The sequence below is a fragment of the Equus caballus genome, chromosome 14, assembly GCF_041296265.1.
Source record: "Equus caballus isolate H_3958 breed thoroughbred chromosome 14, TB-T2T, whole genome shotgun sequence".
Lineage (NCBI taxonomy): Eukaryota > Metazoa > Chordata > Mammalia > Perissodactyla > Equidae > Equus > Equus caballus.
Genome location: NC_091697.1, coordinates 40,462,501 through 40,489,612, shown reverse-complemented (window position 1 = coordinate 40,489,612; position 27,112 = coordinate 40,462,501). Strand labels below are relative to the sequence as shown.

The 27,112-nt window shown below is 44.0% G+C and overlaps 1 protein-coding gene across 12 annotated transcripts in view; it reads left to right on the top strand.

The window, feature by feature from the left end:
* GRIA1 (glutamate ionotropic receptor AMPA type subunit 1) overlaps window positions 1-27,112 on the top strand; it is a 289,359-nt gene that overhangs the window by 243,578 nt on the left and 18,669 nt on the right. For all 12 annotated transcript variants that reach the window (XM_001503618.7, XM_001503619.6, XM_070233013.1 and 9 more), the window contains exons 12-13: window positions 413-611; window positions 5,949-6,196. In XM_001503618.7, the coding sequence (XP_001503668.1) occupies window positions 413-611; window positions 5,949-6,196 (447 nt within the window). The remainder of the gene's footprint in view (window positions 1-412; window positions 612-5,948; window positions 6,197-27,112) is intronic.

The window sequence follows — 27,112 nt, the reverse complement described above, 5'->3', positions numbered from 1 at the left end:
TTCATTTGTGTTCTTATATGTGTGCACAAACATTTGGTGTACTATATATGTAACTGCATGTAACAGGATGTTTATTATGTGTTTGTGATTTTGTGGGCATGTGTTGACATCTGTCTTTGTTGGCATGTGTTTTGATGTATATGTATGTGTGAAACTGAGTGTGAATATGTACCTACAGGGCTTTATCACTCCTGAAAGGCAGCAAACTCACAGGTCCTTATCCATGATAAGGAACAAAATGCGGAGGAGAATCTGTCTGACATTTGAATTCTCACATCTTGCTGACAGAGGAGAAGGGTGCAATAGGGCTTGACAGCTCTGCTGACAGGACTCAGGCTGGCCCTCAGCCCCTCCACGTAGCCTTCTGTAATTGATGTCTGTGCTTCTGACATCTCTTCCCTTTGGCCTTCAGGTCCCTGTCTGGTCGCATTGTTGGTGGCGTCTGGTGGTTCTTCACCTTAATCATCATCTCCTCATACACAGCCAACCTGGCTGCCTTCCTGACTGTGGAGAGGATGGTGTCTCCCATCGAGAGTGCCGAGGACCTAGCGAAGCAGACGGAAATCGCTTACGGAACACTGGAAGCAGGATCCACTAAGGAGTTCTTCAGGGTAGGGATGGCCCTTGTCCCAAGGCAATTTCACAAAAGGGAACCACAACTGTCATTAAAATATCCTTCTCATGAAAGAGCATGAGATTACAGGCAGCCAGGGCAACTGCTTAACTGAGTGTAAGTCAGAGAAACTCAGAACATTTCTGAGCTTTCTACAGATCCCTGAAAATGTGCATTTCCATATTTATGAGACCTCAAAGCTCTTGCATTGAATTAGACCCCTTCCATATGGCAATCTGTGCCAAGTTCTCTGGGGACTGCAAAGGATATGACATAAAATTCCCTGCCTGCTCCTGCAAGGACCTTACAATCCAGTTAGTAACTGATTAGGAACAGCTTAGGGACAAAGTCCAGACCTGACGCCCTTATGTCCCCTCCTTGGAGACCTGATGCATAAAGAGATGGTATATGGGAAACAGTTACTAGAATAGATGGTCTATTAAACAGTGCCAGGAGAGAGAAAATGTGAAGTGGAAGTGGAGGTGGTGGAGATGTCTGTAACTGGAGGCAGTGAGTGAAGACAGAGGAGCAGAGAGCACAGGAGCTGAAGCCTTAGGGTCAGCCAGACCTAGGGTCATAACCTGGCTCCGTCCTTTACTCGTTCTGTGGCACTTAGCCTCTTTGACACCATTCCCTCAACTATAAAATGAAGAGAATAATATCTATCCCCAAGAGTCATTATGAGATTAAAAGAGATGAGGCATCTAAAATACAAGGGAAACAAAGAGCAGTGAGCAGGGGCTCTACTTCCCTTCAGGCTTCATGGAGGTGCAGGCATTTCGGAACCATCCAGAAGGAGGGGTAGGGATTGTAGCCACAAAGGATAGACCTGTAAACATTTCTAGACATTATGCAACCAGGTCAGACCTGGGCAGGCTACTTACATTCTAGGCAAAGCAAACAACTTAAATAAATGCTCAGAAGCAAGAAAACCTGTAGTTGCCTGGACCTTAGACATGTCCATCCTGGGAGTTGAACAAACAGCACATGGAGCTACCATATATTGATCAAATAAAAATAATAAACAATTGCTACCCTTTACTTAGCATTCACTTTGAACTGAGTCCCACGCTAAGCACATCCTACATGAATTATCTCATTTAATCCTCTCATTAGAGGTGAGTTAAGGGTTTGTTGTCCCCATTTTATAGATGAAGCTCAGAAAGGTAAAAGTAATTGCCTAAGGTTCCACACTAATAAGTGGCAGAAGGAGAATAGAGAGCGAGGCTCTGCATTGCCTCAGGCAAGAGGGTGGGGATGCTATGTAGACCCACTGGTTCTCACTGCAAATTCATGGAGCAAACTCCAGGCCCTGAGTGAACCCACAGGATGATGTGCTCAGTTTCTTGATCATGGCCTCTGCACTCTGTAGGACAGACAGGAAGGGCATCAAAGTCTTAACCATGGTTAATCCACGTTCCAAGGCTAAAATCATCTATTTTTGACATACTGGAGCAGGAAGGCCTCTTAAGGTCCCCTGGTCTGAGTGTCATTTGAGAGAGAGATATGACTTGTTTAAGCTTACCTAACCAGCTAGGAGAAAAACCACTCATAATCTCATTACAATTCTGACATTTTTAGCCTGCTGCCACAGTGCAAAGAAGATGCCTGATACTTGTCCATAAAGCCAGTCCTATGTCCCAGCCCCTGCTCATGCTGTTGGGGAACCACCCAATTCACTTACCCATTATATACCTAATGCACTCATCCCGCACGTATTAGTATGTCACAGTCCCCAAAGCACTTTCACATCCATGGTCTCATTTATGTTTCACCTGTGACCTAAGGCAGAACAGGGATTACAGTGTCTGCTTTGCAGATAAGAAACTGAGATGCAGGGAATTCATCATGCCAGTGTCAAGGGTGGGTACAAAATCTGGGCTTCCTCATTCCAACTCAAGTATTCTTGCCACGCTATCCTAAAGCGGTGATGTCATTAACTGAGAAATGTTTTTTTAAAGATTACTCAGGTCACCAGATGAGCCTATGGATGAGTCTAGTCTCACCTTCCCTTTAACAGTTGGGGAAACTGAGGCCCAGGGAAGAAAATGAATATACTCTAGCTAATTAAAGGCATAACTAATTAAGACTTCAAAGTTCTCTGTTAATAACTGTGTCACTTAACAGATTCTGTCTCTTGTCCACAGCACAAAGTTAGGAATCTAGAATCAAAGCAGTTCATGTTCTACAAGCTCTGCGTCCTGACCAGGCCTACTGCATTGGTGGCAAATAGGTTATAGTTCATATGCTAACTCTGACTGATCAGGAGTGGTTGCCTAGAGTTCTTTATTGAGAGGGATTCTGAGGTCATCTGGGCTCAGTATAAAAGAATTCCTTGGTTGATCTCAACATCTACCACATTTAGGAAAACTAGTACCAAGCCAGCCATGTATGTTTGGGGCATTCCTACCCTTCATTCCTACCCTATGAAGAATGGGCATAATTATTAGTAGTGATTGCACCTCTTATAGAACACTTCCTATGTGCCAGGCACTGGGTTATGCATTTTACCTCTGTTCTCAGATAATCTCCATGGCAACACTGTGCAGTGGGTACCATCATCATCACTGTCAAGACAGGAGCACTGAGGCTCAGAAAGTTCCCACAGCTAGTAAGATATAAAGCCTAAAATGAAGAAGGAAGCTGGTCACGGTGGAAATTAAGTGTGCAATCAGGAGACCAGGTTTTACTCCTGGCTCTGGCACTAACAAGCCACATGACATTGGACGAGTTCACTGCCACACTGTGAGCCTCAGTTTCTTTACATGTGAAAAGAGAGCACTACAAGACATGCCCCATGTGCCCGTCCATCTCTGTGACTCTAACCTTGAGAATTATCCCATCAGGACTTTGGTGGGTGGGAGGACAAGATCACATACCACCCCCATAAGGCGGAAGGGGGAAACAGTGAGACAGGAATTCTTCTACCCCAGTCTCTGAAAAATCTGGCTTCCAGTCCCCATGGCAGCCCAGAGCTTCTTGGCAGCCCCAACCCAGAGTCACTTAATCCTCCATCGACAGTTTAATTAAGATGTATGAAGGGCTGTGGGAGCTGTAGATGATAGGAGAGATCCAAGAACAAATACCTCAAGCATGTTTCCAATCTTCCCTGCCACTCAGGCTGCCGTCACATTCCTGGAGATTAGATTTTCCTGGGAGTCTGCGCCAAGCGACTGTGAGCACAGCCTTGGCATTTGGGGCACTGGGGTGAGGCTGAGAGGACATATTAATTTCTGCATACCATTGCCCAGAGGGCTTTTCAGCTCTGCCTGTCAGCAGCCCAGTTCCCTGCTGTGGCCATCTTGTCAGGTCAAATTGCATCTTGCAATTGCCCTGCTGCGTGTTTTGTTGGTTTTGTGCCCGAAAGATCATCTGCAAATATGGTCCCCCAGCTGAATTTTTACATTTCCCTGCTTCTTGTGAGAGAACATTCAATACGTTGTAGATGCTGTGATTGATTCTGGGTATATCTTCCCCTAACTTTGAAATCCTCCCTCCCTTTTCTCCTTTCTTTCTTCCTCTTTCTCATATTGACATTGTTGTTTGAATGATGTATCTTCATGTAAAGATCAGATATTTCAAGCTAGCATGGAACTTAAAGATTACCCTTCCCAAATTCCTTATGGAACAATGAGGAAAGCTAGCAGCAAGACTAAGACTAGAACCCAGGGTTATTCCCAGATTGTAAACCAGACTGTGAAACAAATCCTCTACTCTATCCAGTTATAGACTATTAAGACTTAAGATTTAGTCTACCAAATGTCTCCCTGAAATTCTCAGTAACTATCTCCATTAATTTTCCTTTGAGACCTAGAATTTTCCTGGGCCCAAATATCTCTATAGACCAGTTGGCACAAGCAACAGCTTAATCGCGTTATTAATATTTTGCCAACACTTGATATTGATATCAAGAAAATAAACCTGATATTTGCTTACAAATAAAAATTATATATTGCATGTATAATGATAATTTTATACTAAATAAATCTGTAATCTATATACCAACTGTTAAATTATATAGGTCGCACGACTCTAGTAGAGATCATCTTTTAAAAAAAGAGTCCCTTATATGTGTTTAACACTTGTCCATTTACAAAGCATTTTCAAAAGCCAGATACCAGCATCCCTAAAATACACCTACCTGTTGGGGAAAGGACAGCCTTTAGGAAAAGCATCTTAGATGAGAGGGTTCATTTGTGGTCCTGGATCGTGGGCCCTAACTAGGAGCCAATATGTGCAAGATTAGACTTTGTGAAGGACCCACAGAAGGAAAGATGTCCCCTACCATGAGGTAGCATCCACATACTTGAGACCTATGCACAAGCAGGGATGACTCAATCCTAGCAGCCTAAGCTGGCCATCCAGTGAGTACCCAGACGCTGTGTCCTAGAGGAATATTAGTCCTCACAACACTCTTTCTCAAAGTGAGCGCCACATAGGCCATACAGATCACAATCACCTGGGAACTTCAGAAGATTTATCCTAGGCTCCATCCCAGACCTGCTGAATCAGGACCTCTAGGTTTCAAGCAGGGGCATCTGCATATTTACAATCTCTGTACATGATTCTGGTACCCACAAGAGTTTGAGAACTATTGTCCTGGGAACTGAAGTGGTCTCAGGATACATAGGATTTGTTCTGGTCTGTGAAATGAGGAGCAGGATGTGGCTGAGAGAACCAGCCTATCAAATGGAGGAAACAGCTTAGGCAAAGTCAGGAAGGAAGAAAGAAAGGAAGGCCCAAAGTGAGTCCAGGAGGAAATGAGGAAAGCAGTTTGGCTAGATCTAGAAGCTTTTGAAATGCAAACAGGCAACAATATTAGGTCCCAAGTTATTAGCTTTATCAGACAACAATGTACATTCTGAGGGCAGGTCCTGCAATATGGGATGACACACATGCTCCAGAAATTCTGCAGTCTTGTGCTCCAGTAATGAAATCAGTTTCCATTAACAGTCAGCTCTCCACTTCTTCTGGACTGTATAAATATGGCCTTATTGAACAACAGATAGGTTTTTTAATGTCTTTAAAACCCAAACGCGGCCCCAGTTTCTTAACTCTCCCCATATTTAAGACAAATATAATTACCCCAGCAGTAATTAAAAGATTCTGAGCTATTCTGTTCATTCTGTATTTGCAAGATATTTGTACTTTGGAACCTACTGGTACTAATTAGAGCCTCTTATTTTGCAATCACTCATAATTTGTTTCTTCCTGAGCTAATCTTGCTCATGAATGTGTGATCAAGCTATACTCAGCTCTTCATTAGTGTGTGTGCCGACCTCAATTCCAAGCTCAGCCAGCACTTAATTCCAGCTTTGTTCCTGTCCCCTGCCAGAGGTCTAAAATCGCTGTGTTTGAGAAGATGTGGACATACATGAAGTCAGCGGAACCATCAGTTTTTGTGCGGACCACAGAGGAGGGGATGATTCGAGTGAGAAAATCCAAAGGCAAATATGCCTACCTTCTGGAGTCCACCATGAATGAGTACATTGAGCAGCGGAAACCCTGTGACACCATGAAGGTGGGAGGTAACTTGGACTCCAAAGGCTATGGCATTGCAACACCCAAGGGGTCCGCCCTGAGGTAAGTAGCCAAGATTTGCTTCCTTGGTACTCCCTTTCCCCTCCCTATCTCAGGAATGAAGCTGCTGTGTCTGCCACATGGCTCCAGTGCCACAATGCGAGCTGTCAAGAGGGCTCTTCCTGGACACCTGTGGGCCTGGGAGATTCCAGCCACCCAAGATCTTCAACCCTGAGGTTGGAAATTGACCCGAGGGCCTCAGCTTGCTATGACTGTCACTGCCCATGTGTTCTTCCCCACACCTCGCCTGACCCCACCAAGTGTTGAACATCGATGAACATTGTGTTTCTGTTGTGTGATCTGTAACACACCATCCTTTAACAGACACCCACGCATCCAACCAGGCCATGATCAGTGTTCTCCAGCAACCTGGATTCTTTGGCAGAAGGTGGTTTGTAATGTTTATCTCAAAAGAAACATAAGCACATTGTCCAAATGAAAAATCAAGTAGTTTGAGTCGTGAGACTTTGGCTGTGGAAATCAAAATAACACTGAATGAATGGCAGCTTCTATTCTTTCCATACTGGTTTCTTTAGCAAGAAACAGGTAGTTCCATAAAGAAGCAAGGTGAACTTTGCTTTCCCATAAAGAAACTCTGGTATTATTCCAAACAGCTAAGGTAGAGCCAAGTAGACTTGGAGTCAAAAGACCTAGATTTAATTCTGGAATGTACTACTGACTGTCGTACAAAAGGTTAGACGTATCATCTCCTTGACCTTCAGTTTCCTCGTCTGTAAAGAGAGGATAATCATCCCAGCACTTCCTAGGTCCAAGGTGATTATGAGTTTAAATGAGATAATCTATGTAGAAGGTAATTGAAAATAGTACACTGTGAAGTCACCTGTGAGACATTATGTCTAACACAGAGGGATTAAATCATTTTAGGGAAGGGTAGGGTTCAAGGAAAAGAGAGAACTGTGTAAAAAGGTTGCAAAAGGATGAAGAGGGGTTCCTTCCCCATGTTGACATGACATCCAAGGCCACCTCTGCCTCCACTTCATTCATTCATTTCAGTAATATTGAGCCACACAATGTTCTAGGCACTAGGCTATGAGCTGGAGCTACAATTTTGAACAAGTCAGGTATAGTCCTTGTCCCCTAGAAGTACATTCTTGCAGGGAAGACAAACATTAAACAGATGATTATTGTTTAATGGTTCATGACAATTATGACAGATGCTATGATAGTCTATAAAAGGGCATTAGAGGACATCTGCTTCCAGCAATACGGCAGAACAAAATTCCCGCTATAAAACACCTAGATATAGGATAAAATACTTGGATACAGATAATAAAAAATAGCCTTTTAAATGCACGTTAGGAAATCTCTAGGCTAAAAAGGAAATCAAAACTGGGATAACAATCAGCATAAATTGATTATTCTGAGGCTGCCTTAAACAGTGCAAAGTTATAAAATATATGACAATTTACCTAAACAAGAATCAGAAGTACAATTAAAGACAGAAAAGTAATCAAAAACAGTTTTTAAAGAAAAAGACACTATCTTAACATATCAGACATATTTGGAAAAGTACCAATTAGAACATACAGAAGTAAAAAAAAGAAATACAGTCATTGATATAAAATCTCAATGGAAGGGTTAAACAGAAAATTAGACAAAGTTAAAGAAAAAATTAGTACACTTGGGGGGAAATCAGAGAAAATTCCCCAGACTATCACACAGAGAGATAAAAAGATTAGAAAACTATAACAGAGGTTAAGAGACATGAAAGAGAAAAAAAAAAATCCCATGTGTATCTTCTATGAGTTCCAGATGGAGACAAGAGATGATGGAGTAGAGGCAACATTTGAAGGGAATTTTCCAGAATTTATTGAAAACATAAGTACTCAGATTCAAAAATCCTGAGTCCTAAACAGGGTAAATAGATGAAAATCAGCAGCTGATTCAATTGAAACTGCAGAGCAATAAAGACAAAGAGAAGATCTTAGACACACCCAGAGATAACAAAGTCCAATCTGGTGCACAGAACAGGTGGGACATGGCTGAGAAGACTTTTCCAAGGATGCTCTTTTTCAATCTGAGATCTGACAGGTTAATAGGAGCTAACTAAGTGAAATGGGGTGGGGGGGGCGGAGAGAAGAGCAGTCCAGGCAGAGGGAACAACATGTGCAAAGACTCTAAAGCAAGAAATCATGGCACAGTTGATGAACTAAAAGAAGCCAAGTGCTCCTGGAGCACAGGTAATGAACAGGAAAAAAGGTTAAGCCAAGATTAGAGAATAAGGTAAGGAAGGATTTTGTAAAGGATTTTTGTCCTTATTTGAAGAGCAATGAAAATACATTGAAGAATTTTAAGTAATTGTCTGATAATTAGAAAATAAAAATATCTGTTGGACTGTAGCCATAATTGAAAGTGACCTAATGAAAGGAAACCAAATGGCCTCGTATTTGTCAATCACGCATTTTTGCCTGGAAGAACTTGAGACTCTGTACAAGTTCAGGCAAAGTTCAAAGGGGATCTATGGGCTAGTGCTTGGCAAAGAAGAGACTTTTATCTCGGAACGTTATAGAACATCACCCTAGAAAGGCCCAAAGTAGAGAATTAGTTCTTACAGGTCCAGGAACATCAACGATGCTGCAGTGTTACAATTTACTGAAGGCTTTATGAGTCAAGAACATCATCTGATCTAAATACTTGAAGGTGAAATTAAGAAAACGAGGTGCAGAGAGATGACACGATTTGTCCAGTCGATAGCCAACTGTTGGGTGGCCCACTTCTACCACCCCTTCCCACACACAGGTGCCTGGAAAAAGGTGACAAACTCAGAAGACATTGACTCAGAAAAACGAGTAACGTGAACCTAAAACTCAGGTCATCGGGCACTCAAATCGCTTTCCACTGTAACAAAAACTACCACTGAGTGAGCACCTACTGCATGCCACACACTGTGGCATGTGCATTATGTCATATAACCCTCATAACATCCCAATGCAGTACCATTATCCTCATTTAACAGCTGAGGAAACAGAGGCACAGAATTAGGTTACCTGACCAGGTTGACACAGCTAATAAGGAAGGAGCTGTATTTCAAGTCCAGGCAGTCTGACTACAGAGCCCTTACACTAAGGAGTAACTTAGCAGGGGTAACTTACTCCAATGCTGCACTTGGCTTTGTGACTGACAGCACCATTAAAGACAGAAGACTGGACTTAGGCCAGGTTCTAGGTACCTACCCACATGGGCCAAACAATAATCATCAACTCGAAAATAAAAAAGCAGATTCTTGGAGCCCAGAGCATCCATTCACCACCCTGAAGGCAAAAGGTGATAGTGGATGCTTACTTGAACACACCAAGTACCACTTCTTGGAGCAGTCATGCTGCTTTTATGGGCGTTACATGCCCAAAGATTTTTTCTGGAATAAATGTTGAAAATAATTCGATGCTGTAATAAAAAAAAAAAACTTAATTCTAATTCTATTGCTTACATCTCTGCAAGACACAACAAGCCATTTATTGATTTTGAGAAAGAAAGAGCAAACGAAATGAAAAGGAACATATTCCAAAAACAGATTACTGATGGTTGATGTGCAAATCAAGAATACCCAAGTGATGGCCACACGCTCCCAGCTCTCTCCTAGTGCTCCTTTCTCTCCAGTGGCAACCCTTAGGAGAGCCATGGGGCTCCCTGACTCAAAAAGAGTAGAGTAACGCTCATTCTAAGAGGACCATAAGGTTCTGGCCTGGGACGGTCCCTCTGCCCTCCATGGGATTCTACTTCTCATATATGCATTAAAAGTAACCATTCTAGCAACCAATAGTGTAGAGGTTCCATGAAACATTTCATTGCAAAATGGTTACAGAAAATATAAGTAACCACACACACACACACACACACACTCCAGCCATGATTCCATCATATCTCTGCTTCACATGCTCCAAATGGTGCCGTTTCCCCAAGGCATGGTCGCATACCAAAGAATCACGGCAAACCAAAGGCCACAGACACATGTGCCTGCTCCAGCAATCTTAGACCCACTGCCTTGATCCTCAGAAACCATTCTGCATGACAGAGGTGGAAAGCGAGGAGAAGAGTAAAGGAGCGGCACACGTGTCCCCTGGTCCCCATTGAAAATGGGCTTATAAGTGATTAAAGACAATATGGCAGAGGAAATCAATTTTGTCTTCAAATTACTTAGAATCATAGAAAATACATTTTAAAAAACTGTTCAGCCATTCACAAAGCTGCAAACTCTTTAGAAGTGTTTGCACTGCAGAAAGCTGCTTCAGGACACTACAGGCTTTGGTATGATTTCTCTCTGCCCTGTGAAAGGTGGGGCTTTGCAGCCCTCACAGGCAGATATGCTCCAGGTTTTATGCCCGTGCCTGCAGCAAAAAAGGAGACCCCCACACACACACATACACCCCATGGCAGTCCTCCTCAACCACTAGCTCTCCTATACAGCCAGACCTCATCACACCTGTGGGGCATTTGCTCCCTTCCAGGCTACCTGGAAAAAGCCTCCGGTTCCTCCAAGGATCACCCAGCCCTGCCTCAGAAGGTCAGAGAACTGATATCCAAGGCCCAAATGTTCCTCTTAAAGTGGCCAAGTCTACTTGGCAGAAGCCAGGCCGGGGTCCCCACAGAGCGTTAAAAGGCTGTGTTAGTGACAGAATGGTGTTTTTGTCTCTTCTGCTCTGGAAACAAATGCTCTGATGAAGCGAGGTGGTTCGATGCTTGATTTTTCCATTTGGACAGGTGGTGTTTCTTTGAAACAGATGCTGTTTGTTGGCTGTCACTGCATGTTTGGGGTTGGGCGAGGGGCTGAGTTCTGTTTCCAAAGCCCTTATGTTGTGGATAAAGACCTGCACAGCCAATGCCGGTCAGTAGGGAAAGGCAGTTGGTAAATCCACTAATTATGATCTATTGGCCCTTTAGTTGCCAACTAAACGTATCTGCTGGTCTGAACTGAAGTCTCTTTTCTTTATTACGATGAATACTCCCTTCAGTTAGAGACGACGTGTTCAAATTTCCTAAGTAAGAGGCATGGCCCATATTTTACCAACCCAAGAAGGAATCCATACCAGATTGGCTTAAGTTAAAATCTCAATGAATGATTCTCCACCAGCCATCTACCAGGAGTCTAATGGATTTGCTAAGAGTTACACCCTAATCAGGACATTGGTCAAAGTCTGGTCTTTAACTGTGACTGCGGTTATATGGAGTCTTCTCTAGTCTCTGTGATCATGACATGTTTGTCTTCTCTCACGTCTTGTCCATGCCAGACGTATGGGCCAAGAGGACAGGAGCACCATGCAGCTTCCTCCTGCAGCTTAATGGGCACCTGATGGGCACCCAGGAGAGTCTGAGACCCACTCCCTATGCTGTCCATTCAGCTTCACAGATTCCTTTCTGCATATCTTCTCCATGCAAAGCAATGAGCTCAATGCTTTAGGGAATGGTGGGGAGAAAGTTGCAGTCCTAGCCCCTAAACGTTGCATAATCAAGCTCAGCTCGTGAGCAGAATTGCATTGATATCTATTATTCTATCCAAAGCCATAAGAGAGTCAAAAACACGCAAAAGGAGGAGAGTCAACATTTGAATGGAAAGATTTACAAAGCTTTTGTCACAGAGGTGACATTCAAGATAGGCCCCAAAGAAATTGTGATAGACCAGAAGTGGGGAGAGGGTGCTCCAGATGGAGGGGACAGAGTAAGCAGAGGTGAGAAAACATAGGGCTTGTTTTCAGGAACAACAAGGGGTCCACTTTAACCAGAGAATGCATTAATAAGTAGGAGCGATTGGTTGTGGTCATACTGTGAAGGCTTTCAAACGTCTCTGTGTTTTGATTCCATGTCAGCAGGAGCTATTGAAGGCCATTGACATGGAAGGGTCATGGATCAGACAGGCTCCCCAAGATTACCCTGGCAGTGGTTTGCAGCATGACTCAGAGAGAGGAGAATCACAGGCAGACAGGTCATTTAGAAAGCTGTTGTAGTCATCCTGATAGGAGATAATGAATGTGGTTACAGATCATAATGGGATGGGGACAGATGGAAGAAGTGGTGGGCTTTATGTTCATCATCCGTCAGAGCCTTTACTTGAAGACTTGGTCATTTGAGAAAGAAGTCTGTTATGTGAGCTTTCTGCTAATTTTGTGCTCCTAAGGCCTGACCAGGAACAAACAGATTCTGGCAAGGACAGGAAATGGGCAGATATGGGGTTTACCTCCCAAATAGAATTATTATCACCTTCTCAGTGTTGTGTTGGGGTGCCTAGAAGGTTCAGAAAGGCATTGCTTGGAGGGGCACAGAATTCCTGGCACACAGGCAAGAGTGGGGGCTGCTAATCACCCTTTCCCTCTTCTTGCGCTGACTGCATCTTGCCTAGCTCTGGTTTTTTAATCAGACTAAGTTCAAGATTGCTCATCAATATTTTAGTCTCACTGGCATTACTGTTGAATATATTTTTCTCCTTTCACACAACCCTATGCTAGGAAATATCTTCTAAGAACTGTTTACCCATATTGGCATCTGGCTAAAGGAGGAGGTGAGGACCGAACTCAGGGAGAGACATCACAAGGTTTTGTGGGGAGCATTCTCATTCCCAGGGTTGGAGGGTCCCCTGGTTGCCCTCTCCACACTGGGACCAGGTGACATGATTGTATCTTTCAGTTGGTTCAGTAGGCCTTTCTGGAACACCTGTTTTTTTCCTAACGCTGATCTGAGTGATACAGAAGGCCATTAAGAGAGTTCTCTTGTACAGAATCACGTTGACCCAGAATCTAACTGGTAAACAAATAAGCAAGTGCTGTTTTTTGTGGTGTTGAATCTATTGCTCTAAAGAACCGTTCCCCAACTTCAGTATGTATCAAAATTACCTAAGGAAGCTGGTTAAAAATGCCCCCTTCTGAGATTTCTGATTCTGCAGGTTTGAGGGGAGATCCAAGAATGTGAAATTTTAATAAGTCCCCCAGATGATTCTGCTATAGGTAGACAGCAGTCCACTTTGGGAAACAGGGCTAGAGGTCAGGGAAGAGAAATGCTCAAGTGGGCTAAAGAGGCAGCAGCTTGGAAAAAGAAGGAAGATTATTGTGATGGGAATATGACAGGGAAACTGCACTGAATGGTGTTGAAGCCACAATCCTTGAAGTCACCCTCAATTCAAGTGCAAGGGTCACTACTTTACCAGCAGTTTGACCTAACTTAGTAAGTCACTATAACTTCAAGAGCCTGTTTTCTTTTCTGTAAAATTGGAATAATAATAATCCATTGCAGCTCTGAGTTTTGATGAAATAGCATAAAGTGCTTGTCACAGAGGGTACTCATTAATGTTAATTCTTCACCCCAATCATCCTCCTATTAGACCTACCAAAAAGTCACTTTTGAGCCAAATAACTTATTTTTTTCCTTTTTTGTGAAACCAACTGTGTTCATCAGAAATGCACATGAGCCCCACCCACTCCCTCACACACATACTGGCTGCATTAGAAATAAAATGTCTCTCTCTGAGAACAATTTGTGGTCCTCCCCCACAGAGAACACACTAAAAAAATTAAACCCTGATATTTCTTTTTCTCCCTCCCTCCCACCCTCTTCCCATAGTGTAGTACTGGTGCAGGACCCGCTGCTGAGAATAAATACAGTATGTCCAAGGGAAATGACAGTCCCTTTCAACTGGTCCTTGCCTCCTGATGGGTAGCCAGGGAGGCTCGTTGTCATGGTAACCCCATGAACTCTGTGACCCAGGTCAGGCCTGATCAGAGACAAACCTCCCTGAGCAGAGAGGCTGGATTTGCCTGCATCCTCAGAAGAGCTGGAGAGAAAGGAAGAGAGGGAGGGAATTGGGGGATAAAAAGGGAGAGAAAAAAGGGAGGGAGGGACAAAGAGATGGAGGGAGGCAGAAAGAGAAAGTGTATGTGTGTGTGTGTGTGTATGTGTGTTTGAATAGAGGCTGGAGGTTTGCCAAAAGAGAGCTGCATCAATACAGAAGCTTCTCAGGTCAGGACATGTGGGATGGATCATAGAGAGTACCCAGAAAGCCCCCTAGGAGACTGGCGCAGTAGCCCAGTGCAAAAGTCCACGCGGCGGGATGGGGGAGTGACAAGGCTTGATTTAGCATTTTCGTGGTAATGATAAGACCTATTGTTAACGTTTTTCTGGCTGACTCATCCCAAGCACTTCTATGAAGTATTTGATGTGCATGAGCTTATGTAATCCTAACAACAACCCTGTGAAGGTAGTATGTTTCCATCTGGGTCGCACAGTTTGGGAAACTGAGGCATAGAGAGGTTATGGAACTTGCCCAGGATTACCTAGTGTGGAAATTGGAGAGCTGGATTTTCAACCCAGGCAGCCTGAGTCCAGCATGTCTTCTCAACCATTAGCAAGAATGGATGTAGGGAGGGAAATTGTGAGAAAGGAATGATTATTCAGAGAATAAAGATTATTGACCACCTCCCCTGACATACACACATACAATTCCATTTAGCCCTACCCAACCCATACACGAATAAAAACACTGAGGTTCCACAAAGGGAAGGGGCTCGCTGTCTGCTCTGCCTGAATTCCCCAGGGAATCCTTGCCTCCCTTCTGCACCCTTTGCATGTGGGGCACCCATATCCTTCTCCCTAGGATCAGGACCATGCACAGGTTGACATCGCTGCCCTACAGCTAAAAATGGAAAAGGGCACATCCAATGCATTTGTTTCCCTGCTTGCCCATGGCAGATCGAACCAAAAACACCCTGAAAGATTTTTATACTTCCCAAAACTCTATAGTGCTTTTGACTCCTTTCAACAATGAAAAGCAGGTCCTTTTAGACCGATTGCACTGTGAGTGCAGAGCGAGGAGAAAGGGAGTCTTCTATTCATTTCACACCTACTGTGTGCCGGGCAGCGCGTACATATTCAGTGCCCTAGGCATGTTCAAGTATTAATCTCCCCCTCACCTTTTGACTTAGGTATTATCATTTCTCTTTCTCAGGTTAGGAAACTAACATTCAGAGAGGAGACACTTTGGCCAAGTTCTCAAAGTGACTTGTGGGATGGAGCTTAAGTACGATTCCTCTGAAACCCTCATTCTTTCCGCATCCCCACCTCTGTGCTGAGGGAGGTACCCCTCACTGCCTTTGCCACTTTTAAGGTGGCATCCTTAAAACAGGGGGGGAAATGAGACACCAGGTGGCCTCCACAACCGAAGCACTCCTCCTCGAAGCATGAGGTGAGGCTGGAGCTCCACAGTGCAGATTTATTTTGGAGGATCCTAGCGAAGTCACAAGGACAATGCGCACTTACTCCTGTCAGGGTCCATTTTTACCACGCTGGATGAGAAGTTTGCAAAGAGCAGAGCAACACATTAAGGAGAGAGAGGAGGAAGGTGGCGAGAGCAAGGTGGCAGGGATGGATCTGAGGAGATGAACCACACAGGAAATGATGGCCTTTACCGCGGGGAGAACAGCAGCCCAGCGCAGGCTGTGCTTTTCCAGCTGAAGCTCTGCTTTCTCCCGCTGATATACAAATTGTATGTTGCTTTCTTTTAAGAGGCTGTTGCTGTCAAAAATAGCATCTCTTTTTTTTCTCTCCCTCTCCTCAGCAACTTTATTTCAGATTAGCCCAATCTTTTGCCTTTTCTAAGAAGGCAGCTACTCTAATACAAAGGCAGACCAGGAGGGAGAGGGTGTGGGTACCTGTCCGAGCTCTGCCACTCAGGGTTGGTGTTGATCAGACCCTCGTTTAAGCCCTGCCTCCCATATTTACAACCCACGTGATCTTGGGAAAGTAGCTAGCAGCAGCGTGGAGCATCAGCTGATCGTTAGGGCTGTGAAGTTAGGGCTGAGTATGAATCCAGATCCACTAGTTAATGACAAAAGTCTCTCAGGGGCCAGCCTGTTGGAGTAGTGGTTAAGTTCGCACACTCTGCTTCTGCAGCCCGGGGTTCGTGGGTTTGGATCCCAGGCACAGACCTACACGCTGTTCATCAAGCCATGCTGTGGTGGCATCCCACATACAAAATAGAAGGAGGTCGGCACAGATGTTAGCTCAGCAACAATCTTCCTCAAGCAAAAAGAGGAAGATTGGCAACAGATGTTACTCAGGGCCAATCTTCCTCAGCAAAAAAAAGTTTCTCAGACAAGTTACTTCACCTCCTGAAGCCTCAGTTTCCCCAAATATAACAACAGGAGGTAACACTGGCATTCCTTTGACGATTGTTCACTGATTAGATGAGATAATACAAAGTGCTTAGCACAGTGCCTGGTTCATACTAAAATGACTAAAAAGTATCAACTGTCATTATTTCATCTCTCTGAAGCTTAGTTTTCTCAGCTTCCAAATGGGGATCCTGCTATAAGCTATGCAGGATTGTCTTGCGAATAAGTGAAATCACTTATGAAGAGCTCATGGTGCGTAAGGAGTTCTTGAATATTAATCCCTTCCCCCCTCGCCCTCTTCTCCTTTCCCTTTCTGCTTCCCTTGGCACTCACCATCTATTCTGTTAGTTTGGGGATCTGACCCAAATGAGTGGTGATTGCCTTCTCTGGGCCAGACCACTCCTGGCTTCTTTCCATTGCAATGAGGCAGAAATTTCAGGAGATCAAGAGACAGAAATGTTCAAATGTGTATTTTTATTCTCTTTTACACTCAGTGCCCCAAATGTTCAACTAAGAGCCACATTGCTTCCATCCCTGTCTGACGGTAGCAAGCTCCTGAGCAAAGCCTGGTCAATGAGGCCAGGCAGAAAGGAAGGGGCAGGGGTGGCCCTGAGTCAAACCCTTGCAGGGAAATTCTGGGCCATGTGTTCCAATCACAGTTTATGAGTGGCCCCAGGGGGTGAGATCATGGCTCCATCATCATGTCTAGTCAGCCTCTTCCTCAGCCTGGAAAGGGCAAAGGCCCAGGTGAACCCCCAGCCACAGGAGCCAGCTTCCTCCTGGCTGGATGGAGGTGGAAACCAGCGGAGTCTCCAAACCAGAGACAGTGAGGGAGGAAATTCACATCTGTTATTCATCCCTCCTCAGCACAAACATCTAGCGGACAGAGAGCATAAGGACCTCCTAATCATATTCTCTAGTCCCATGGGAATGAAATTTATTCCTCTGGAGGGATGTTGGAAAAAAACTCCATAACACTAGTCGAGCCAGCCTCCTTGTGGCCCACAAACACGGCTTTATCCCTCTCCAGTATCTTTCCTCCTACTGCTTCTGTCTTCTCTCCACCTGGATTTCAAGGTACAGGGAAGCAAGGGCCAACTGTCCACAGAAACTGCCAGGAAATTTAGCATGCAGGAACTCCTGTTGATGGCTTGTGGCATGGACGGATTCCTACCCAGCCAACTTCCTTGTATATGGTAACTTCATGAGCACGTTATCCAATCAGTTGATGCGTCTGGTCTGTCTGATTCATGAGAACCAGGAAATACTAGTCCTGTTGTATAGGTCATATAACACAAATGAAATCAACCACCTCTTAACTCCTGGGTCTCTTTGGCCATTACTAATGAACATCCATCCTAAAGGCAGCATGTAAGTACATGACATGATCATGCAACTTAATTTTACCAACATTCCAGGCATAGTATTTTCAAAGCACTAAAGTAAGTACTCTTAGGGAGGGCAAAGATGAACACATTATAACATTGGCACTCCCAAGATTCATCATTAATTCAGGGACTGCAACTTCAAATGCCCCAGGGGCCAGGGAAAGAAAATGAGTGAAACAGGGCAGAGGTAACCTGTGTGTGGCTTCCTCATTTTTAATAGAGTCATGTGTACAGGCAATACTTCCTCTGCTCTAAGAAACAAAACCACAGCACAAACACTATGGTAAATGATAATTCAAATTAATATTTATTGAGCATCTGCTATATGGCAAGATTCTCTAAGTTCTCATGTGCACTCCCTAGTTCATGTAATCCTTATAAGAACTCAGTGAAGTAGGTACTATTAAGAACCTCATTTCACGGACAATGAATCAGTGGCACAGAGAGGTTAAGTAAATTGTCAAAGTCACACAGCTGGTAAGTGGCAGAGCCAGAATTTGAACCCAGGCAGTCTGGCTTCAGAGCCTATGATCTTATCCACTACACAATGCTATAAATGGAAAACTGACAGTCTCTGGGAGATCATAGGAAATGATGGGGACTTCCTGAACGAAAGAGTATATGCCTATCTAGAGGGATAGCCTCCACTCAGTGCTGACCTAATATTGCCATGTGGGAATGTTGCCAGATCTTCTGGTTTTTCAAATGAAACTGGAAATCTCAATTTTTGAGTGAACTATGCAAATTTTTGAGTGGTGGTCACGGTTGAGAGAGAAGGAAAGAGAGATGGCACAGCACAGTAACAGCTAATACTGATCCAAAGAAGAGAAGAAGTACCATAAAGATGCAGAGATCGAGAGATAGACTGATCAAGAGATCGATAAATAGATAAATGAAGCACAGTGAGAAAACTATGCAGGTAGGGATAAATACCTTGCCCTTCCCAAGGGTGAGACTTCTAGGAAGGCCTCCAGGAGGAGACAGCAGTCCCTGAACAGAGCCTTAAACCAGTGGGGAGAATATCTACGAGCAAGGTAGGGAGAAAGGCATTTCGGGTAAGACATGACAAGCATCCAGTAGAAGGGTGAACAGGAAGGTAATTCAGGCATTCCTTTTTAATCTCTGTTATTCCTGTTTTCAGCAGGGAGCCATTTCCTCAAACAAAACCTCTCTTGGAATCTCATTATAAAAGACAGATACAAGGGGAGCTGCTGAAACAAGGGAGGAGGGGCTGGAGGGCAGCGAAAAGAGGGAGGAAGAAGAGAGGGTGAGAGCTGGAGACAGGCGAGGCCCGCCGGGCAGATGGGGGAGATGTGTTTTCCTCTCTTCCTCAGGAGCCGTTCTCTATCACTGGGGGAGGCAGTTCTCCAGCATTATGACCCATGTGTTTTAAAGTCCATGAGAAAATAATGGTCCTGCTGGCCCACTCAGTGTTCTGTTCACCTTGACATCTGTCTTTCAGGGGCCAGTCCTTAGAACTCGCCCAGGTTTTCTTCCTTTCATTGAATCAGAGGTGGCTGAGATGAGACCACTGGGCTGGCTCTCGTCCTGAATGGTGTTTCCACTCCTTCCGTTAATTCTGGGGAGACTTTCATTCAGTCCCTCCGTTGTCTTTTGTCAAGCATCTCCAAGGTGTCTGACGCAGACCTGTGGGCCTGCTGCTGCTGGCAAATGCTTCTGCATTACAGGACCCGGTGTGGTTTACTGTGAGCTGCAAATGAACTTATGGGGATCAAACTTGGAAATGCTTTGTCTGTAGAGTCCCTGCTGGAGGGGCCAGACTTCAGGTTCCCGTGGGGCTTTCTGCACCGAATTACATGATTTTAGCCGTAGGACCCTAAAGAGAGTTACAGGGCTGGAAATATATACATCGCACATGTAAAACTAGTGTGCAGTTCTGGGGGTTCTAGCAACCCCTACAGTACAACATAGGTCTCAGAAATTTAAATCACTCCTTCACCCAACAAACATTCATCAAGCAGCTACTCTGTTAGGTATTGCACTGAGTGCAGGGTCCCTCTCATTAGAGATCTCTCAATATGCTTGGAGGAGCAGAGGATGGATAATGGATGGATGAGTCTGCTGTTACAGGATGTGCGGGTAGAGCAGGACAGCAAGGAAGGCCTGATCCATCCTGCCTGGGTCACTGCAGAAGGATTTGCAGAGAACAACGTACGTTAGACACTTGTAAGACAAATAGGGTTCCACAAAGTGACAAAGTGTGCCAGGCAGAGCATGTGCCAATAGACAGAGGTATGGCCTTAGTGGCACTTCCAATCCAGCCACCTACATTAGTCCAGAATTACTCAAAGCATTTTCATATCAGTCACCTCATTTGATCCTCACACTATAAGCAACTGGAGCAAGAGCATGTAATTATTCCCGTTTTACAAATGGAAAAACTGAGGTATAGTTAGGGTGGCCAACTGTCCTAGTTTGCCCAGGATTAAGCGGGTTTCCAGGATGTGGGACTTTCAGTGCTAAAACCAGGAAAGTCCTGACAAACTGGGATCAGTTGGTCACCCTAGGTACAATTACAGGACTTGCCATGAAACTTGATCAGAGATGAATAAGGAACTCAGATCAGGCCTTTAGACTCTTTCTTCCACCAGAGTGGAGAGATTAAGAAAGTGCTCAGTATCTGTTTTTTGGAGGGTTTTTTTACCCAACTCTTTTGTATTATTTTGTAGACTCAGAAACCAAAGACAAAACCTCTGACTTCTGGCTGACTCACTGCCTGACCAACTTTCCTTCTCATAAGATCACAGAACTGTCTGTCCCTTGAGTATACTCAAGAGGAAAGAACCATCTGGAATGGTCACAGGTGAAGGAAACTTTGACCCCACCTGTATTCCTTAAGGAGATTTGGGATGTCTGCATTTTAATGGAGTCTCCTGATATAACCCCACTAACTCTCCATTTCCTTCTGCTCGGTCATTGTTTAATCTCTCCCACTTTACCCACCACTCCAAGCTACTGGGCCAGCAGAGTCCTATGGACCCTTAGCTTCCTGCCTGGTCAGTGATGGTCCACACTGACAGTGTCATAGACTGGACTAAAGACAGAGGAGCGTTTGAGACCATTGTCCAAAAGGGAAGTGAGTAAGAGAGCACTGTCCAGGGACCAGGTCCCCAAAGCCCTAGACTCAACCATGCTTCCCCCTAGCCATGGCGGGCCAAACAAGCTTGGTTCTTGCTGAGGCTCTGGCTCCCACTCGCAGCAAAATGGCCTTGGCTTTGCCTCAGCAAAGGAGCAGAAACAGTCACCCAAAGACGGTGCCCCCGCAAGACCCCCAGTAGAAGTGAATTACTCATTCTCTGAAGGCCTGTGTAGAAGAGGCTGCCACAGCCCGGCCAGCCCAGGGAGAGAGGAGGTGGCCGGACCCTCTTCACAGAGGGATCACTGGGCCTGGGAACCCTGGAGCACCCTGGAAGGAAGAGTTAGAATGACCGTGCTCACTTGTACACTGACCTTTAATCCAGTGCAAGGAAATTCCCAGCCTTCATAGTCCCCCCTAAATACCTTTAAACCTCACTCATCCGTAGCTGCATGCCCCTTTCTTGAGGGCGGATGCAAAGCCCCTTGAAGTCTCTTCCCCTAGAAGTCCAGTGGTTCCCAGACTAGAGATATCATGGACCAGTACAACACTAGAAAAGAAAAAATGGTAGTGGGGTGGGGACACTTGACAATGTTTTATCTTACCAAGGAAAGATGTTAAAAGAAACAAAGCAAAAAATTACCATCTCTCATCAACATCATTTAATAAGAGAAGAAATGTGTTAACACTAAAAGAGAAGGAAGGAAATAATGAATTGCATGTAAAGGACAGTCCTTTAGATGGAAAATCTCAGCTTTCTGAAAGCTCAGTATTCAACTCGTATCTTCTCTCTTTTTCCCATTGATAAGGGAAAGCTTCATCGCACATTGGCCTGGCTCATTGGATCAGCCTTCTGGGAACCACTGACTGAATCCCAACTTTTTATCTAGTTCCTGAATTTCCTGACAAACAGTTGTCCCACTAACAATGTCTCACCAACAATGTCCCACCAAATTTCTGCTTTTCAAATAGCAATTCCCAGAGAGCTCTAAGAGCTCCACAGTGTGCCTTCGTATTGAGCAGCAATCTGTGTCCCTGTGGCTTCATCTCTCTGATCTAATTCTGCCCTCCAGCATCGCAGAGAATAAATCTAATTCGTCTTCCACAGACAACCAATCCGAAGTTTCCAAGTGAGCCCTGTTTACTTTGCACTTGGCCATCATCTCCATTCTCCCTGGATCCAGGTTAAAACTTTTGATGTTGTCTGTTCCTCTCATATGAGTCATTATATTGGTCAATTAACTGATGCATATTTACTTAGGACTGACTGCTGAGTATACATGACCTGCTGGTCTGAGGCCTTTCACTGCTTAAACACCGTCCATATCTGCGGTGCCCACAGGTAGAGTGTTAACTTCTTAGCATAACATTCAAACATTCAAGCACAATTTGGACGTGGTCAGTTGTTGTAACCTCATCTCCCAGAAGTCCCCCTCATCATGCCCGCACTCCCTCGGCCCTGTGCTTCCTAGCTCTAGGCTTCTGATTCCACTTGTCCCTTTTCACAGAGCACTTCCTGAAGGTTTTATAACTCTCACCCACTATCAGAATTAACCTCTGTCCTTTTTTGGTGCTTCTATCACCCTTTATTTTAAAATCAGATATAGTCTTACATGAACTGCTGAGAAGATTTTGTGCCTCCCACGCTAGACTGTACACTTCTTGAAGGATGAAATTTATAACTTGTTCAATCCTTTATTCCTAGGAAGTACCTACCCTGGTACTTGACACTTAATTGGCCCTCATAAATATTTGGGGAGTTGACCCAAAGACTGCAACTCTTTACTCCAGAGGCTTTATAATGAAGTTAAAGACTAAGACACCTGAAACAATAGTAAGCAAGGCAATGAATTGACTGCTGGTGTCAGGGAAATTTAAAGGAAAGGTCAATGAAAAATCCAGTGTCAAAGGAAAAAATCAAGGAAAACATGGGGAGCATTGCGGGGTAACTGGGTGCTAGGAAAGAAGTTAAGCAGAACAGCAAGAGGTGAGAACACAGCAGCAGGAGGAAACACTGGTTGAAGAACAGGATGCGGAGCAGCCTAGTCTGATGAAAACCAAAGCTTCCTTTCAGGGAGGAGAGGCAAAGCATATCATTGCAGGCTGGATGTAGACTCCAAGGCTTGTTTCCTCCAACACTCCTCAGAAGCTTGAATTTAAGGTTTTGAAGGCAAGGGTGGAAGAGTGGTCAATTGCTTCAGAACTGAAGCCCAGAATTCAGTCCTTAGCCTTTCAGAGGTTGAGGCCCAACTAAAACCATCTGAAATAGCTCCCTTGGCTGCTTTTTTCCAAACTTTAAATTCCGCACAAGTATATGGTAATCAAGCTTCTTTACAGAGGCAAGGTTGAATACATTGAGCCTTAATGAGTGCAGTCTCCTACAGACTTTCTTTCCAGAATTCCAACTCCTCCCTCTGCAAGATAATTCATTGATTCGAAAGCTCCCCTGGAGCCACCAGCTCCTGTAGCTGAAGGTCAGGGCTCGGGTAGTTGAGGGTTGGAGGGCTCATTGGCCATCTTGGGGAATGAATGCCATGCACGTCACCATGTCACCGATTACAGGCCCAGCTGCATGCTCTGATGACCCAGGACCACCATCTCCCTTATGGTGAACACCTGTCTGAATCCAGGAATTTTTCAGACTCTTACTTTACTGAATTAGAACCATACCAGATTCTATTTTGCTTGCTTTTTGTTTGTTTTGCTCAGTACCAAGCACAGAACTTGGCATAAGAAAAATTCTACTAGGGGTTCCTCTAATCAAATAAGTAATTGTTACAACCATCAGTATTTGAGCCCTTTAAAGTCCTTGCTAATGATTCTTGCAGCGCTGTTTTTTACTCAAATCGTAGAGGAAAATAAAAACAGTGTTTAAATTCATTCAACCTAAAGGACTTCCCTTTATTCTGAAATCTCCTTCCTATTTCTTTGATTCTTCAAGCGTCCTCAATTCACTCAGAAGAAGGTGATGATAAAGGATAGTTGCTCTCTTTAAACATTTTTACTTAGCAAAAGTGACATTTAACACACACCTCTATCAGTCTTCCCACCTCTACTTTATTCTTTTTTCTCATCCATGAAGTCTAGACGTCTAGAAACTACTGCTAGTCAAGAGGATAGTCTCTGCTATCCAGGACCCTGGATTTTCCAGACATCTGAGCTCTGATTAACCTGTTGGCTTTTATTTTAACATAATATTTTTAGAAGGGAATATTTTAAAATCAAATTCCTACCTCTTTAACTTCTGTTTTGAAGTTAAACATAACCTTGTGTTGAGGATTCTTTCATTATAATTGTCAAAGTCATTGGGCTACAATACAGTGAATCTTCTGGAAAGCACATACTATAGGGCAGTTTGAACCACAATAGCGCAGGCTACCATCCTTCTGCACCATCGCTTTTGTCTCCTGAAACAAGGGAAGGAAGGTAGGAAGGAAGAGAAAAAGAAAGAAAAACTGCCTTGGCAGTCTCCTTATGGTCTAGTTATAAACTAGCATCTTATGAAATAGCCTATGATGAGGCTTTTCTCATTTGCTGCCTTTGCTCTGCTTTGGACTTGGAGAAGGGAGATCCTTGGGTGTTACAACCGTGTGCAAAGTAAAAGTATGAAAAAGGACTGAGTTGGGGGTGCGGTGGAGAATTGTGAGCACAGGAGGGGTCTTGTCAATGCACAACATATCCCATCTTTGGAAAGCTGGTATGCACAGTGGTTACACACAGGGACTTTAGTCACACAGAGCTGGGTTAGAAGCTTAGGTAGGTTATATATTTGTCTGTGGAATGGAAATAGTCATAATATGACAACTAAATAGGGATGTGAGTATTAAATGAAATAAAGCATGTAAAGTATTAAGTACAATGCCTGGCCCATAATAAGCCCTCAACAAAATACATGTTAACTACAACGATCATCCTATGACCCTGTGCATTTTCTCTGCATACTTTCTAGTTCTTTTCCATTATGTTCCAGATTGGTAAGTTTGTCAAATAGCTGAGTTAGAGACACATGAGGTGATATTGCATTTAGATTTTGCCCATTTTATTCATTTGGAAAAAAATGGGAAAAAAATGTATCCTCAAACTCTTACACTGCATGGAGCTTCTTGTACTAAATGTTGTGGGGAGTGATCTAAAAACACAGGAGCCGTCATCTCTGCTCCGGAGAACTGACAGTCTATTTAGGAGACCCAGCCAACACAGTGATTAGCTAGAACAACATCGTAGCATAAGGGATCAGAGTTCACGTCCAGAGAATCACCGAGAAAGGGGGACATGTAGAGGTGAAATTTAATTAAATGCGTTTTCAGGCAGTCCATTTCTTTCATCTGATTGTGAGATCATGAGGCCACCAACAAAGGATACAAATTTTTCCCATGTTTCCCACTGTGGAGCTTGTTCTGTGAGGATTGTCCACTTTCTCTAAATACCTCTTCACACCACTGACCCCAAACTGGTTTCTCTGCTTGAGGGGAACAAACAGTGGAGGCTTTATTTCTGAAGACAGAAAAGTGGTCTGATAGCTCAGAGCAAAAATGCGAATTAGGAACTTGGAAACCCCAACCTTTATTCTCTCTTTCAATTGTTCCCTTCCTCTCCTATGCCCAGTTCCCCTTTGTCCCTGCACCCATCCCCCTCTCTCTCCCACTTTTGAGTCTTTCTACCTGTATTCCCTTAAAATGGAGAGGTAGAGGAGAGAGGAGATGGAAGGCTCACGAATCCTAGGCAGTGGCTGTATATCCCTCATCGAACTTCCTCAGGAAATATCTCAAGACAAATCAACACTGTTTGTGTATTGTCAAGCCCAGAGTCTGTTTTGGCTTGTTTTGTTTTGAGAATGAGAGCAAGCAAGAGAGAGAGTGTGAGTGAGTTGGCCCACAAAGGTATCTAAAAGACTAAAGACTGCATTTGCGGGATCTGTTAAGGGAAGTTGTTTTCCCGGCTTGAAAATTGCCACACTTAAACTCACAACGTGGGGTGTGCAAAATCATAAATATGAACTCCTTTTCAGGCGGCAAATAGCATTGGTAGTCTTTCTCCTTTGCCTTTGGGGATCCATATGCCACAGTCTAGTTAGCTGCCCAGCGACTGACAAACATAAATAAAAGGTAATGGTTGTAGTAAACAGAGTTCCTGTGAGTCAAAAAGTGTTTTCCAGGGAGGGATCAGCATGCTTCTTATCACACTAGAGTCACCAAATAGCCTAAGTTTAGCTCTTACAAAAATGAACAAATAAGAAGGTGATACAAATAAAAACATCTGCCCTGTCCACTGTCTACACTCAACAGTGGGGTGGAGCAGGCATCTGAAAGTTCATAATAGTAAAAAGGTTGGGGTAAGAGGCCATGAGAAAAGGGCTGGATTTGATGGCCTATATGCCTTCCTATCAATGCCCCTTGCTGCCTACTGTGGGCACATCTCATCTGAATCTCTCTCCTCCACCCTGTTGTTGCTTCTTGGTAGCCTGTAAACCCAACTCAGCCAAGTTAGTTAAAATTGGACCTTAACTTAACGTGCCACCATTGCCAGAGAAATCCTTTGGAGGAAGTAGTAAAATGGGAGATGGGACAAATTACGTCCTGAGAGATGGCCAACTCCTTGGGAAAAGAACTAGATTAAGCATTGAAGGATGAGGAGGCAAATCCAGTCAACCAAATTATTCTAGCCATTAACTCATGCACCAGTGGGCCCAGCACATGAATCTTTACAAGCAGTACTTGAACAGGGTCTCAATGGGGCAAGTGAGAGTTGTGGAATAGAAATTTAGATGGACTCCCTTGGCCCTCACAGACGGCCCTGGATATGTTATATGTACATGTTATCATTGATGTGGCCAGAAACCCTTGCCTTGGGATCTGCTGAATACTAACTTGACTTACTGGAGCAGGTGTCTGTGGTCCTCCCACGCTGTCAACTGTTGAGCATGGTGATTCCAACTAAAAGTCTCCTAACCCTTCATTGCCTTTCTCTTTGAACCCTAAGCAGCAGTCAAGTAAATGAAGTCAGATTGTTCTGAAAACCTCAGGAAAATGACTCAACCATAGCCTTCTGATGAATCTGGTTTTTTCTGTCCTGAAATGTCTGAAGTGTTTGATTACATCTTAATCTGATTCTGTCCTCTTCTACCTCTTAGGTTTTCCTGAAATTTGCCTAATTGTTTCTTTTTGTGACTTAATTAATAGAATGCCAATCTTGTTGTTTTTATATCTCTCTATATATGTCTATTGTGATGTGAGAAACACTCAGAGGAATGGGTGAGCCAGGTGCCTTCCCCTGCTCCCTACTTTGCCAAGGTGATAACTCCTTTGACCCTTGAACATTAATA